This window comes from Panthera onca, chromosome D2, assembly GCF_046562875.1.
Source record: "Panthera onca isolate mPanOnc1 chromosome D2, mPanOnc1 haplotype 2, whole genome shotgun sequence".
Lineage (NCBI taxonomy): Eukaryota > Metazoa > Chordata > Mammalia > Carnivora > Felidae > Panthera > Panthera onca.
In genome coordinates this window covers 54,252,720-54,270,213 of record NC_138349.1, presented here as the reverse complement: position 1 = coordinate 54,270,213, position 17,494 = coordinate 54,252,720, and the positions used below count along the sequence as shown (strand labels likewise).

Here is a 17,494-nt window from a genome sequence, read left to right as displayed (position 1 = left end):
GATCATGACCTAGGCCAAAGTCGGATGCTTAACTGACTAACCCACCCAAGTGCCCCAGAACTCAAATGGCATTAAAAGCCTCTGGAAATACCACAACTATAGATACTTGGCTATTTTCAATGCACATAGAACATTTTCCAAAATGGACCATGAGCGAGGCTGTAAAGCAACACATTTCAAAAGATTGAAATTATACAGAATATGTTCTTTAACCACGGTGGAATTAAGCTAGAAATTATAACATTTTTATAAGAAAATCTGCCAATATTTGAGAAGTACATCAAAGAAGAAATAATAATCCAAACTAACATGCTGTCAGTGCAGAGCCCCACATGGGGCTCCATCCCATGAGCCGTGAGATCATGACCTGAGCAGAGATCAAGAGTCGGAAGCTCAACAGACTAAGCCACACAGGCACCCCTATTTCTTTCTTTTTAATTTGGAAATTTTGTAAACAAAATTACAAAGAATTTTCTTAAATATTCACATTTTGTCATATTTTTATTTTTTTAATGTTTTTATTTATTTTTGAGAGACAGAAAAGAAGTGGGGGAGGGGTGTAGAGTGGGGGAGACCAAGAATCCGAAGCTGGCTCTGCACTGACAGCAGAGGGCCTGATGTGGGACTCAAACTCACGAACTGTGAGATCATGATGGAAGCCAAAGTCGGATGCTCGACCAACTTAACCATGCAGGTGCCCCACATTTTGTCATATACCAAATCTTTTTTACTAAGAAAATAAATAATATGTTGTGGTCGCTCCAGCAGCACAGGTACTAAAAAAAAAAAAATGTGAAGAAAGTAAGCAATATACAATACAATAAAGTTAAAGCTGCTTTTGTTCCCATCCCCAATCTCAAAGCCCTTTCTCTCCAGAGATAATTGCCATAAAAATGATACCTTCCTATATGTTTAATATTTAGAATTTAAGTATGTTGAATATATTATTATACATAATATAATATATATTATATATTATATTATATATATATAATATATAAATATATAAATATAAAGTAAAATAACATGTTTCTTTTAACTTCTACAGTATTTGTAATTTGCTTATCCTGCTATAATTTTTAAATCTTGAGATTTATCCAGTATAGATCTATTAACAGTTTTTAATTCTAAGTGAATTTTATTATATGAAATTACACTTAATTACCCATAATATTTATGCTGTTCCAATTTATAATCTTTTCAAATCAAGCTGATTCTGCCCCAAACATCCGCTCTCAGTTTGGATTATTTTCCTCCCTCAAAGATTGACTTTACTCTGTTGTATTTTAGGATGATAAAGATATTCTCATCTTTTATCAAAGAATAATGTAAGAGAACACCTGGGTGGCTCAGTTGGTTAAGTGTCTCACTTCGGCTCAGGTCATGATCTCACGGCTGGTGAGTTCCAGCCCTGTTCCCCGGCTCTGTGTTGACAGCTCAGAGCCTGGAGCCTGCTTCTGATTTTGTGTCTCCCTCTCTCTCTCTGCCCCTCCCCCACTCACCCTCTGCCTCTCTCTGTCTTTCAAAAATGCATAAACATTAAAAAAAAATTTTTTTAAAGAATAATGTAAGAAAAAATCATGTGAAATTTCTTGTTTAATATCCATAACATTATTGGGAACCCAATATCCACTTTGTTACTCAAAGCCTCCCATATAAAGTGCTGTGTCAAACATTTCTTTCAGAACTTTATTAGAAAGTATTTTGCCCTTCCTGACAAATTTTTATGCTTCTTCCCTTCTATTAATGAGAATTATCACTGATTCTGTTCTCTTTTTGTCTTGGAAGCCAGGAGGTTGTAATCGTTTTCTATTATTGCTCTAACGAATTACCACAAACTTTGTGGCTTAAAACAACATCAATTTTTTATCTTACAGTTCAATAGGTTAGAAGTCAAATACAGGTCTCACTGGGCTGACACCAAGGTGTCAGCAAGGCTGTGGTCCTTTCTGGAGGCTCCAAGAGAGAATCTGCTTTCTTGCCTTTTCCAGCCTCCAGAAGTTAGCCACTTGCCTTGGCCTCCTTCCTTAGCTACATTGGGCAGAATCTTTCTCAGTCTTTCTCACACTGCCATCTGTCTTGTTCTGTATACCCCCATCTTCCTCTAATTCTGCGAAGGCCCCTGTGATAACTTGTTTCATCCAAATAATCCAGATAATCTCCCTATTTTAGACTCAGTTTATTAGCAATCTTAATTCCATCTGCAACCTTAATTTCTCTTTGCCATGTACGTGCCCACAAATTCCAGAGATTAGGGCATGAACAGCTTGGGGGTGGGCATTATTCTGGCTACCATAGAGGTTTAGAGCCAAATATGGAGCTTAATTTAGCAGTTGTGAAGGTTTTAGTGGCCCACATACTCTTTTCCCCCAATCTTTGTTTTCTAGTATTTTTGTTTTCTTGGTCCTGGTTTTTTAAGTTTAATTTCAGAATTTTTAAAATTAACCACCATTTTATCATATGTGTTTGTGTGATAGTTGGTTCAGATTCTTTGTAGAACCAACAAAGCATGGGGGTTCCCGGGTGGCTTAGTCGGTTGAGTGTCTGACTCTTGATTTCAGCTCACATCAGGATCCCAGGGTAATGGGATTGAGCCTCACATCAGGCTCTGTGCTGAGTGTGGAGCCTACTTAAGATATTCTCTCTCTCTCTCTCTCTCCCTCTCTCTCTCCCTCTCTCTCTCCCTCTCTCTCTCCCTCTCTCTCTCCCTCCCTCTCTCCCTCCCTCCCTCTCTCCCTCCCTCCCTCTCTCCCTCCCTCTCTCCCTCCCTCCCTCTCTCCCTCCCTCTCTCCCTCCCTCTCTCCCTCCCTCTCTCCCTCCCTCTCCCTCCCTCTCTCTCCCTCTCTCTCCCTCTCTCTCCCTCTCCCTCTCCCTCTCCCTCTCCCACTCTCACTCTCCCCCTTTTCCCTGCTCCCAGTCTTTTTCTCTCTCTCTAAAAAAAAAATAACCAAGGATAAATAAAATAATTTGAAAAATTGGACCCTGTGCATGCATAGAAAATGAAGAGGATGGGAGTGATAGTGGTAATGGGGATCTCTCTGTATAGATAAGGCTCTGTCAGTCTCTCAGACCATGTAAAGTTTGACAGGACAGAGTGTATAACGAAGTGTAAGTGTAACTTGCACTCCCATGTTGCTTCCTTATTTTGTCTTTTGGTTACAGACTTGCTTAGTTTTCTTCCTCACTAAGGATAAAATAAAAGGGGCAAAATAAGTGGTTAGAAGTCACCTCACATCTTCCTTATATTAATGAAATAAACAATTTCAAACCAAAAGGAGACCTTCTATGATTTTAATTTTTGCTTCAGCCAGTAATGAAAAAGAATGTAGTTACCACTCAAATATAAATATCAGCTTTTTTTTTTTTATTCCCCTGCAAGGAGAGGGATACAACAGCTGCTATAAAAATCACTCTCTACCCTCCCACGTGCTATGTCATTGTAATAGACTTATACCATGAGAAGACCAAAACATAACATAAAAAGTGAAAGAGCGAAGTAGTCAGTTTGTTTCAGAATTCCTTTTCTATTTACTGTAAATTACTTTACCAAATTAAAAACAAAATAAACACACTGCCTGCATTTCTAACATAAGTGTCCTGCTTAATTGTAAATCTCAATCCAGAATATGAGTAATAGACGCATGTACTAACTGACTGATAATGTTCCTTCAGTCTCTCCAGACTTTATCCAACAGGAATACCATAAGAACAACAAATCTACCTTCAATTACTTAGAGATTTAAAAACATTCGTTAAGTGTTATTTGTCTTTAACACTGCCCTCATACAAATAACATAGATTTTGAAAACCTTTCCTCCCTTTATCTTTATGGAAACAGATTTATTTTAATTTGCTTAATTTTTTAAAATATCCTTAACAAAGCCATTCTAGGGTATAATTTCAGATAATGAACACATAACTTAAAATTAATTCAACGAATAATAGTCATTAAAGATGCAATACAAAGAGTAAGATCAAATAAGATAGTTGAGATGACTTTCATATATAATTCAAAACTGAAAATACTCAACCCGGGAATGGTCCACATCCCACATTCTCTGACTCCAGCTGATCTCTCCATCTGTTTAGGGATCACATGGGAACCAATCTCTCAGCAACCAATCCTAGTCAAAACTGCTTAACCAACTGAGCCACCCAGGCACCTCTTCTCTCTATTTTAAAGTAAAACATAGATTTATTTATTTTTCTGTAACCTTTAAAATGCAAGAGGAAAGCTAGGTTAGAAATAAAATACAGTTATCCTAAAAAGATTACCCTCCATACACCTTCCCCGCATACCAACTTTTATTTATTCCTGTTAGGAAAAGACACAGAATAACAGTTTGGACTTCAATACCATGTTTTAGAGGGCATGAAGTTAAGAGAATGATTGAAAGTGTAAGAGATTGAATTCTTTGATTCAATATCCTCTTCTATGAATAGCATGTGTTTCCAGAAATCTAAAAATTATGTTTTGAGACTATAATAAAAAATCAGCTATCTCAGCCATCAAAGAATAAACACACACACACACACACACACACACACACACAAGGAATAAAACTTTTGTTTTAAAATCTTACTAACTTTGGAGAGCCTGGGTGGCTCAGTCAGTTAAACATCTGACTCTTGATTTCAGCTCAGGTCATGATCTCATGGTTTGTGAGATCAAGTCCCGCCTCGGGCTCTGCATGGAGCCTGCTTGAGATTCTCTGTCTTCCTCTCTATCTTTGCCGTTTCCCTGCTCATGTTTTTTCCCTCTCTCTAAAAAAAAAAAAAAACAAAAAACAAAAAAAAAAAACAGGGCATTTTGAGGTTAGTATATATTTATGTTATTTTTTTCTCTCAACTTTTACTACGAAAAATTTCAAACCTACAAAAAAAATTACAGGAAGAGTGTGATGTATAGTGTTATACCCTTTGTCTAGATTCATCAGTTATTAATATTGTGCCACATTTGCTTTGTTTCACCTTTCTCTCTTCATGTGCAGCTTGTGTATGCACACACACAGACACACAAATTTTATTATTTCCTGACCCGTTTGACAGTATCAGTCATCATAATCCTTTACTTCTAAATGTTTCAGCCGTGTTTTTCCCAAGAGCAATAATATCCTCTTGCTTTTATACAAAACACAGAATCTGATTTTACTTTTTCCTAAATCCTGTCTGTTACCTGTGTTTTATCAGCATTTAAGAACAAAGGAAACAGTGAGGGAAATTATTAATAGCAGCCACCCACTTCACTTCCTAAGTTATTCACCACTATGTATCTTCCAGAAACCAAGTGTGAAAATGAAAGATAGAAGTTGATTTTCAAACCTAAATAAATACAAAGGGATCGATGGATAAGGCGCCTATAGCATTAAAAGTAGACCCGATTTCTTGAGATACCACATATAGTTGAGCCATTTCCCTAAATATCTACTGGTATTTATTTTCATAAATTCGTAGAGTTGGAAAGGCTTTATAATGTATGTTCTATAACCCATTCATTTTACAGATGAGAAGAACTAAGGTTCAGGGTCACATAACTAGAGATGAGACTAGAATCTTGCTTTTCAAACTCTCAGTGTCATATTTTTTCTATTATGTTGTCTCCCAACAAGCTTTAGACGCTTATGTTAGGGTCCTGATGAACGAGAAAGGTAAAATGTCTGAGGGTACTACATCTTTCTCTCTAGTATAACTCGAGTTCCCTTAGAGTTCATCTGAGTGAACTATAGTGGTGCTGCTCAAACTTGCATGTGCATATGAATTTCCTGGTAGTCTTGTTAAAATGCAAATTATGATTAGATAAGGCTGAGGTGGGCCTGAGATTTGCATTTGACATGTTTATCTGATTCTGATGCTGCAGATCCATGGACTATATTTTTGAGTAGTAGTTATCTAGAACCAGCACAGAAATCTCACAGCCCCTACGCTCTAGAAAAGTAGGAAAAAACTACAAAATATCTCAGTTATATATATAAAGTAATACAGAATACTGTAACTAACCCCTGTTTACTCATCATCAACCTAAAACAAAATACTTCTAAAATTTCTTATTTTCCTAACTTTTTATGTTGAAAAATTTCAAATCTACAGAAAATTTGAAAGAGTAATACAATGGGCATCCCTTTATCTAGATTCGCTAATTGTAAATATTTTCCAGTGTATACTTTTGTTTTCCCACTGAGCCTTTTGAGACCAATACATTAATTTAGAGATGCAACGACCCCTTTTCCGAATATTGTTATATCAACAGATACTGAGTTCAAGATTTCCACGGTACTTTGGAGGGAAATATGAATTTAGGTGATAAAAAATTGAACTTTAAGTCAAAAAGAGCAACCAATGAAGTTACAGCTTTACTCTCAATAAAAACATCTTTCAAACCAGCTGTATTTATTCCTTTAACATTTATTGAGAGTTCATGCTCCAGTGTGGTTTGTGTTCGGATTTCATTCCCTTATGTCTAAATTTCTATGCTTCTTTGAATTGTACAAATGATTGTTGAAAGGTACAAATGCTAGCCAGGTTTTTTTGTGTTGTAGTTCTTTGAGGAAGGGATACATTTACACAACTATAGTAGCTGAAAGTAAAATAGATATTTAATATATATGTGAAAAAATTTGCACTGTGACTATCTCCCAAAATGCTTACAGTAATCATAATTACCTCCTTATTTCCCAGAGTAGTTTAGCAGTAAAATAAAAGTCAGTAATAATTCCCAAGGGAGGGAAACTGGGACATAAAGCAAAGTTGTAAAACTTGTCAAAGATATTAAGGTATAAGGAAGAAAATAAAGACAATGTAAATAAATATTTATTAAGCTTCTGTCTCCTAGGGTATGGGGAGCAGGGTGGGTACCAATATATAAAGAAATGAAAGCAGTCTTCTGGGTGATCATTACTTTGAAGGGGGAGGCAGACAACAGATATGAGAATACAATATGACAAATGAAAAAAGGACAAAATCTGAGAGCAATACAGGAAAGTTATAAAGGAAATGGAGTTGGAGAATGTAATGAATTTAGAAATGATAAAAGAGGGGCGCCTGGGTGGCTCAGTTGGTTGAGTATCTGACTTTGATTTTGGTTCGGGTCATGATGTCAAGGTCCTGGGATCCTGCTTCATGCTGAGTGTGGAGCCTGCTTGAGATTCTCTCTCTCCCTCTGCCCCTCTCCCTGGGTCGCATGCTCACTTACTCTTTCTCTCTCTCTCTCTCTCTCTCTCTCTCTCTCTCTCTCTCTAAAAGTAAGTGAGATAAAAGAAACTGTAAGAATTAAGAATTTTTGTAAAATTAAAGGAATGGGTACATAACATGATATAGAATATAGGTGAAAAGTGTAAGGGTGTTCACTACAAAATTCTTTCAATTTTGCTGCATGTTTGAAAAGTTTTATAATAAAACGTTGGATAAAGTAATAATTTTTTTAAAAACCCAGGTAAGGGGCACCTGGGTGGCTCAGTCAGTTAAATGTCCTATAATCTCACAGTTCGTGAGAGCCTGGAGCCTGCTTTGAATTCTGTGTCTCCCTCTGGCTTTGCCCCTCCCCCACTCGCTCTCTGTCTCTGTCTCTGTCTCTCTCTCTCTCTCTCTCACAAATACATAAACATTTAAAAAAAAAGAGGTAAGATGATATAAAGAGGCCAAAGTTTTCTTTTTTGTGTGTGAATGTAGGTTTTTAATAAATAGAAGGGAAGGAACAAGGTAGAAAAGAACTTTCCAGTTCATGGTGAGAAAGGCAGGTTGTCACTTAAGAAAAGGAGAAATTCCTTACTCTGGTATCATTAACATATCCTGTCATGAGACCCAAGAGGATAAACATGCATCCATTAAGGAAAACATAGCATTCATTAGGGTATAAACACATTCCAAATATAGGTGTAAAATTGCCTCGAATACTAGGGATTTAAACTATACACTAAAGTTTTAGTTGTTATTGGACTCTTATTCTTGCACAGTATAAATCATATGTTGTAATTTTGGAGTGATACCAAAATCTAAAATAGAAACATTATTTATCAATGAAGTTTATACCAAATTCTCATAACTTTGTTAAGTTGTGATATACTAGAAATATCACTAATCTTTTACATGTCTTACAAACCTAGTTATTAATTTCAAGACCTCATGTAAGAATTGGCCCTAATGAGCATTTCTTGATACAGTTAAATGGATAAATATTTATATTTATTAGGATAAAATGATCTTTCATCAGTTCATATTACATAGAGTGATATGACATACAACTAGTTACAGTTAAGATTTGAGTGTTCTGGTTATTTTAGTCCGTTGCTAGATCAGCAGTGTTGCAGAATTTTATGACTGAGGTCTTGCCTTGTATGCTTTTAGGTATGCTATCTTATTTGATCCTCAAAGCACTATTAGTGTGGAACAAGTATTAATTTTAAATAACTTTATTGGTAATTTAGGAGCTAGATTTAATTTCCTAACTCAAAATCTGATGTTGACCAGATGCAACAAAAAGTCCTTCAAAAAAAGTATAATGAAGTCCTCCATATTGCCTTGTTTTATAGATATGAAATTCTCTTGGAAATCAAAGGTATATAAATTGCTTCATGACTTACTTTATAAAGTAACAATATATTCTAGTAGGGAAATGTTGCCTATATTATAATAAAATGTAGTCACTGTTTAATAATGTTTTCAAAGAGAAAATAATTTTCTAATATTCAACTGTAATATAATTTAACTCACAAAACATTAATACCACCTTCATTTAAACTGCATCGGAAGCTTTGCTTCCTTGGTGAGTTATTGAAAGAAGAATAAAATATGCCTTATATTTAGTATAACCTTTTAAATTTTTTTATGGTACTACCTACTACCTAAAGAGATTCTCTTTTTAAAACTTCAGATTTCTACTTTAAATATCATAAAGTGTTTATATTGTATAATATCCCTTTGTTTAGAGGTAGTTGTGGCTTTCAAAATACATTATACTTATTAAATGCTTTTCAGTAAGAGTAAGTCTTCAGTAAGAGTAAGATTGAAGATTGAGTTTCTAAATATCTTACATTTTGGTAGAACATCAGTCATTCAAATGTTATCACATTTATATTGTCACTTACCCATAAATGAAATCAGCCTTGTGAAGTAGTCAAGTGTGTTGTCATTGCTGTTGTTAATTCAACAAATGAGGATACTGAGACTTAGGGGTGGAAATTCAGGATAGTAAGTTGGAACTGGGCCCAGGGTTTTTGGTGTTTTCCCATACATTAGATCTCGCGGATTTGGAGTCACAGTGCTTATTTCAGTGAATGGTTAGAGTCGAAGTAGTGAAAAATTATCACAGATGTGATGCTTCAGCAATTATATTATATCAAGGACTTGGGAAAAAAACTGATGCCAAATTGTAGAAGCTATTATAGGTTTTTTTGTGTGTTAAAAAACAAAATTCAACTGAGTAGATTTGAAGATCTAATTGGCTTTATTAAGCAATTCATGAATTGGGCAGCATCCCATCTAGCAAGTACAGGGGAGCCCTGAGGAGTTGTACCAAATAGGAGGTAGGTGTATAGGTAGGAGGCTGGTGGGGGCGGCAAGAAAGTTAATTAGCAAAAGGAAAGGATTGTTCCCTAGAGGGAAGAGTAGGGTGTTTTATCATAACAGATTATCTCTTCTTCCTTTGGGGAATGGAGAGGGTTCTGGTGGTGGCAGACTCAGTGGCACCCATTAGAAAATTCCTCATGACCAGTTAAGACTACATTTCTGGGGGAGGTTGAAACTGCAGTTAGACTATATATAAAGCTCTGGTTTGGGGAGTTGGCCTAAGTGACACCATTCAGGGCCTCTGGTTTTCTTTTTAAGAAAAGACCCAGATTTAGACCTTGGCTTTAGACCAACTGAAATAATTTTACAGTGTTTGTTTCTGATTTTTTAAATAAAGGGGATTGCCTTCACTTAATAAAGGAACTACCTTTCTCTTTATTTTCCTTTCTTTTCTTTCTTTCTTTTTCTTTTTTCCCCCCCTTTCTTCTGTTTTTTCCCCTTATGGTCTAGTGTCTAACTGGCTATGAATATTTTGGGGATATTGACAGGTTATTTAGACTTGACATTCTTCCCAAGTTGCTGACAGAAATGTGTTGCTGAGTTTGCTCTTCTGAACAATGAAAAGTGAGTGTAGGGGAAGTTGCATAATTTATGATAGTAGTAAAGAACTTTAAGTTTTGACTTGAATTTAATAGTTTGCTCTGAAGGCATGAGATGTCTTTTTAGAATACTAAAGTTTGATATTTTATTAGCTTGAATCTTATGACTTGGGAAAATTAAGTTACGGTGTTTTGGATTCTGACTCTAACTTGATAATGCTAGCATTTTTCTTTTCTAAGGGTTAAGATTTAAGAAGTGGTTGTATTACCAGAGCAGATGTTGTACTTTAACTACAAGCCCCTGTTTTTCCTAGAAGTTCTCAAATTACTCATCAAAGATGTGGACTATCAGGATGCGCCTGGCTGAGTCAGTAAAGCATGCAACTCTTGATTTCAGGGTTGTGAGTTTGAGCCCCACTTTGGGTGTAGAGATTACTCAAAAAAAAGAAAGAAAAGAAAAGAAAAAAAAAGAAAAAAAGATGTGGACTGTTTTGCACCAAAAGTATAAATCTGTCTTTTCTTTTCAAGGAGCTGTATTGGCACCAAATCACTTTGTTCCCTTGGCATTGATATTGCCTAGAGATTTACTCTTTCTCTCATGATTTCTGCACATTTGGGTATTTGCTTTCTTAACCTTAATCTCCGTCTCTGCCTTTGAAATTTAAATGCATGAATAAATACATACCACTTGCCTGAATGTGTTTCTTTTTTAAACTTCTTGAGGGTTTTTTTTTTTTTTAACTTTAAGCATCAGTCAAGAATTTATTAAAAGCTTTCTATCTTCTTGTGATTTATTAAGAATATGCAATTAAAACAGCAAAATATATTCAGTCTAGGGGAGTCATGGAATACAGTTTAGAATAGCAATACCTCTTTGGTCTCTAGCACTTACATTCCTCTCCTTGGTTTTTGTCTTTGCTTCGGTTTGGTTGGAATGTTGTTATGGTTGACACATTTGAAAGAAAAAGGGCAAGAGCAAAATCATTTTTGTTTCTATTGGCCTTATTAGACTATAAGGTATTAGAAGGTTTAAGAAAGGAAAGGACTTATATGTGTGTTTGTGAACACTTCATAAGTAATATTTCATAATTACCAATATCATTATAGAAGTGACTGGGAAGGACTTTGGGAAAGTGATTTATCTCAGAACTACAGAGGCAGGGTTCTACAGCAAGAGTCAGCAAACATTTTCTTGAAGGGCCACATGATAAATATTTTAGACTTTCTGGGCCATAAAGTCGCTGTTCCAACTACTTAACTCTGCTACAACTCCTCAATTCTGCCACTGCAGTGTGAGAGTAGATGACTGAGCTATAGACTGGAAGTAAATAAATGGGCTTGGTTTTGTTCCAGTACAACTTTATTTACAAAAACAGGTGGTTGGCCTGCCAACCTATATTCTTTAGCAGCCTACAAATAATATTCATAAGCAACCATGTGTTTATGCAGTTCTTTGCCCCACAAAAACATTTTTTTATTGTCGAGGAGAACTTGCAAAATCATAGGGGAACAGAGGACTTCCCGTTTTAAAATGGCCCGTCAGATTATACATAAATATTTTCAGGTAATGCAATATGCCAGTTGGAATTTCCTTTAAGATACTCTGGGGGAAAAAACTAGATGGATATAGATGAACTAAATTTGACAAAATGTTGGTAAAGATAGAAGTGGGTGATGATACATGGAAGAAATTCATCACACTGTGCTCTTTACTTCTTTGTATGTTCTGAAATGCCCATGTTAGAAAGTTGCTATTTAAGTAAATAATAGCCTGGTAAAGGCAGCAGTTTTTCCCTTCTCTTGAAATAACCTTAAAATAAGAAAGTGAATAAGAAAGCAAGCTCCATCTTTGCAACCAGAGAGATCTCTGCAGTCCTAAAGCACAATATATGAAAAAAGGTTTACCACACCTAATGAAGATAAAATGGGTATGTGAGAAGACCCTGAGAGATGAGATCTATGGTTCCAGATCCCCAACAAAGCCAAGAGAGCTCAGCTCTCCCAGAGAAGTGGTTGGCCTCAGTTTTTTCCAAAGTGGAGTTCAACACTAACCCTTTAACTAATACTTTCCTCAAAGAAACATTTATTTAGGGATTTTATGCCAATCCAAATAATTCTTTAATATGAAGGCAAAGACATTTTTTAACATGCCAAGTTTCAGAGAACTTTATTCTCATGAACCCTACTTCTACAGGATGAAATTCAGCCAACCAAGACATGAAAGGGGAAACTATAGTTAAAGTATTGGTAGTGAGCATAGAATCCATTGATCTATAAAATTAAGACATAGCCCCTGTGAATAAGAGGAGACTACTGTATTTACATTTTTAGTAAATGTCAGTCTCATATTTCTGCATGTTTTCCTAAGTGGGAAGGAGGTGGGAACTGAAGTTCACATGAAGGATGTAAAGTCTGTTATGCATCATGGTTGTGTTAAGGTATGTCTTGTCATAGAGTCCTAAATGATTTTTCTTTTAGGGCTCATGGAATGGAATATGATATCTGGCTCAGAGGCAGATATTGTGTTTTAGTCACTTAATGCCTTCCTTTAATACTTTCTGTGGCTGGGAGGGGTACCTGGGTAGCTCAGTTGGGTAAGCATTTGACTCTTGATTTTGGCTCAGGTCATGATCTCACGGTTTAGTTCGTGAGATGGAGCCCCACATGGGGCTCTGTGCTGACAGTGTGGAGCTTGCTTAAGATTCTCTCTCTCTCTCTCTCTCTCTCTCTCTCTCTCTCTCTGCCCCTCCCCCACTTGCACGGCACGTGCACTCACACTCTACCTCCCTGAAAATAAATAAATAAGCGTGAAAAAAAATTTTTAAATACTTTCTGTGAATGGGAAAGTATACAAAGGGATAAATATAATCATTTGACAAGTCAGAAACATATTTAATATTCTTTTTGAAACTTAGTTTAATTGCGCGAAACTAAATTCCAGATCTAAATCTTAAATGACACTACTCTTTGAGAAGGTAGTAAGATTATGAGTGATTTCCTTCTTAAATTAAAAAAAGGAAATTATTAGGGACTCAAGGAGTGAGGCTCCCTGACCAAATTAAAAATGAAAGAAAAAAAAAAGGGAAAGTGAACAGAAAGATGAGATTTCTACCCAATAACAGCAAATTCATGATACAACTACTTAAATAACTGGCTTACACCTAGTTATGAAGGCAGTGCATGTGTAAACGCTAGCAAAAAAAGGAAGCACAAAAGCTTCACTTTTGACTGGATAGCCCTTAAGCAAATATTAAGTGTTTAAAAAGCAGATGAAAAAACAGTTTGTGTGATGTGTGTGTATGTAAATATGTTCGTATAAAATCTTGAAAACAAGCCACAATGTTCATCACTGTTGTCTTAGGATGGTATGAGTTTGAGAGACTTCTTTATATTTTTAAACTTTTCTACAAAGAATACGCATTGCGTAAATAACCAGAAAGTTATTTCTGTATGCACATAATTTCACATTTGTTTCTGTGTCCTGACAGTGGATGTGTCTTTTCGTGTTTTCTAGGTGCACCAGAGGCTCTCTTCCTGGCAGAATTTGGGAGTTGTTTTTTGCAGTACTGTTGTGCCCTCTGATGGTGAGTTTTGGCAAATCCATTTTTTATGTCTATTTTCTTTTTCTTAACTCAGTGTTTCTCATTCTCTAACTAACATACAAATTTATATATCATACTCTTTCACTCCAGATGCACTTGGAGTCAGAGAGAGAAGCAGGGGGAGGCAACGCTAAAGAGAAATAAAATTTGAATGAAGATATAGTGAATTTAGAGGAGAAATCAGAAAGAAAAGCTAATAGGCCCATCCAGTTTTCATAGATCAAGGAATGTTATTATCTCATCTCTTCATTTATGTTTTAAAATTGGGGACAAAGGTAATGTTAAGATCACAGAAGCACCATCTTCGGTATTTCCTAACCACTGGGTCTTTATTCTGTGTATCGTGATCAAACTCTCCAGCCCCTTCATGTCATCAGGGCCTAGAAAGAAGCAATTCAAAATCTGCAACCTCCTGCCTGATTGTTTTTTTCTTCCCTGATGGTACTATCCTTCTTTGATGTGGGGAAGAATGAACCGATGCTTGGGGACCACATGCAGTCCTTTGTAAAAGTCCATAATGCTGCAAACTGACAACAGGACGGAGGCTGTTGTTACAGTAGTGGAGGGATATGTTTACAGCTCTTCTTGTCATTTCTCTCACTCAGTATTGGACACTCACAGTTTATATTATTTGCTTAATAGGGTTGAGTGTTAATATATTTCCTCTGTATAAAGTTTAGTTTGATAGAATTCTAATTTCAACCTTATAAACATTAAATTTATAGGCAAGGCAACCATCAAAAGAGCATCTAGCAAACTTAAAGACACCTAAAGCAACGAAATCTCAGCAGAATTTTTAGAGTCCTAGGATCCCCGTTATTGATCAGAATCGATATTTAGAGTGTTACCAGAACCCTCCCCCTCAAAGCTGTTTAAATTTAATGCAGCTGCTATTATCATGTATGGAAGTATTTCAGTAATGTAACTGTGCTGCAGTTGTACTGGGATATCTAGATGAATATTATTCTGGGACATAAATGCTAGTAGGTTGACTGTATGTTGCATAAGGGGTTGAAGGCAATATTTTTGCAAAAGCTGAAGGGATACATACTTTAAAAGAAGTGTGGGTCCCCAAATTCCTACCAATACTATTGTCCTTCTTAAGAAAACCAATTCATATTAGTAATCAAAAAATAGAAGCACATAATTGGTTTAATGCAACTCATTGCCCATACTATCCGCAAATTATACATCTTTCTTATTTTTACTTCTAAGCTAATTTTACCTTAGGTCTGTATAGTGTATGAGAAAACTCTGCTTAATACATAGCTACTTCAATAGAGTTTAGCCAGCCGTCTCTGTGATCATTTACTGCTCTTAGTTGAGACTGCCGGATCATATTCTTTATCAAATCATTTTTAAAAAGTACAAAATCTAAAATACCACATTATATTTATATACCTAGTATATATGCCTAATATATACTACCTCTCAATAATTGCATGTTAATTATGTTGTTTGACCGATCTTCTATTTATGACTATAATGGCTCAGCTAACAGATATAAATTATTTTAAATGTTTAACCTTCTTACCAAAGCAATCTAAAGGTTCTTAGTTTTTCTTATGTCACAAATACTTTTAAAGATCTGGTGAAAGCTCTCTCTATATATCTGTATACATACATACATACATGCATACACATAGGAAATTTTACACATAATTTCTTAATGATAAAGACTCCCTCAAACCAACTCATGGATTCCTCATCTCATGGCCCTCAACCTCAGATACATTGTATATAGGTGCACAGGTACGTACCCATATCTGTGCACATGTTCCCTTCCATGAGAGGCATTATGTTTAGAGGTTAAGTAAGAGACAAGCTTTGGAGTCAAGCAGATCTAGGCTTACATCCCAGTTTCACTATTTAACCACCTTATAACTTTAGGCAAGGGCATTAGCTTCTCAAAGCCTCTTTTCTCATCTGTGAAATGGAGATAGTAATAGTTATCACCTCTGAGAGAAAAACAACTTACCCTGCAGAAATAGTACTTATCCACCAGAACAACTTACTCTATAAAGAGTGCTTGTGGTAGTGTTAAAGACCTCTAATCTAAGAACCGTGGTTTGGGGCTTCTCATTTTAATTTCATTGTGCCCACATCCTCAACTATAAAACTACGCAAAATTTTTATGACTGTATTGTTTGTACCTACTTAAGATCTCCAAAGCCTTGTTTATACCTGCTTAAGATTTCCAAAGCCTTTAGGGCGTTCCTCTTCACATTAATGAAAGTTAAGGATGAGAGTAATTCTGCTATAGACAGGTTGAATGTATAATTTATCATCCAACCCAGGATACTTTTGAGAATGAAAAGGGGGCAACCAGAGTTTTCCTGACAGATTTTCATAGTGTAACCCAGGACGTATTGTCCCCTAAGCTTTTGGGAAAGTGTCAAGGGTGAGCTAGCATAAGAACAAGGAAAATAGCGCCTTCTAGCTGCCTTCCTTTCTCTATCCAGAATGTGATGCTACTCAGTTAACCCTGTTTTGAGAATTGTGGTAAGAGTTGTGTTTATTTTGTAGTTAACAAAAGATGTAAGATTTTCATACAATAGAGAGCAAATAATTTTTGTAATAAAGGGCTATTGAAAATTCCTGTTTAATAATAAATAACCATCTGTTTAATCAACCCAAGTATAGATAACATATAAATTCTTTTTTTATTTTTTAAAAATATTTTTGAATGTTTATTTTTGAGAGAGAGAGAGAGAGAGAGAGAGAGAATGAGCAGGGGAGGGGTAGAGAGAGAGGGAGACACAGAATCTGAAGCAGGCTCCAGGCTCTGAGCTGTCAGCAGAGCCTGACACGGCGCTCAAACTCACGAGCAGTGAGATCATGACCTGAGCCGAAGTCGGACACTTAATCAACTGAGCCACGCAGGTGCTGCTGATAACATATAAATTCTTAATCTAAGGTCTGTGGATGGTTTGGAGAACTAAATATTGCCCCAACTTTCTTCTTTGGTTTTTGTCCTGTTATGTTTGTAAATTAAAAAAATTTTTTTTTAATTTTTAAAAAATGTTTATCTTGAGAGAGAGAGAGCAAGCAGGGGAGGGACAGTGAGAGAGAGAGAGAGAGAGAGAGAGAGAGAGAGAGAAAGATATCCCAAGCAGGCTCCACACTGTCAGTGCAAGCCCAGTGCGGGGCTGAATCCCACAAAGGGTGAGATCATGACCTGAGCCAAAACCAAGAGTTGGATGCTTAACTGACAGCCACTTAGGAACCCCTGTCCTGTTCCTTTTTTTTTTTTTTTTTAAGCTTCATTGAGATATGTTTTACATATCCTAAAATTCACCTGTCATTTCATAGCATCATAACAATCCAGTGTTAGACTACTTCCTTCACCCCTAAAAGTTCCCTGGTTCCTGTTTTGCAGTCATTCCCTTCTCCCACCTTGTGCCCCAGGCAATCACTAATCCACTTTCTGCCTCTAATAATTAAATCTTGTCCAAAAATGTCATATGAATGGACTCCTACAGTATGTAGTCTTTTGCATGTAGCTTGTTTTATGTTATCATAATGCTTTTGAGGTTTATCCCTGTTATAGGGTGTTGCAGCTCTTTCCTTTATTTTTATTGCTGAGAAGTATTTTGGTATGGAAATATCACATTTTGTTTATTCACCAAATGAAAGATATTTGGGTTGTTTTCCATTTTGGCCTGTTCATACTGCTGGTATCAACATTTGCCTGTAAGTCTGGGTGAACATATGTTTCCGTTTCCTTTGGGTACTTAGTGGAAAGTAGGGTTATATGGTATATGCTTAGCTTTTTAAGAAATTGCAAAACTG

The 17,494-nt window shown here is 36.0% G+C and overlaps 1 protein-coding gene across 9 annotated transcripts in view; it reads left to right on the top strand.

Moving 5' to 3' along the window:
• Window positions 1-17,494, top strand: part of MCU (mitochondrial calcium uniporter) — a 205,022-nt gene that overhangs the window by 139,984 nt on the left and 47,544 nt on the right. For all 9 annotated transcript variants that reach the window (XM_060642459.3, XM_060642456.3, XM_060642464.3 and 6 more), the window contains one exon: window positions 13,615-13,684. In XM_060642459.3, the coding sequence (XP_060498442.1) occupies window positions 13,615-13,684 (70 nt within the window). The remainder of the gene's footprint in view (window positions 1-13,614; window positions 13,685-17,494) is intronic.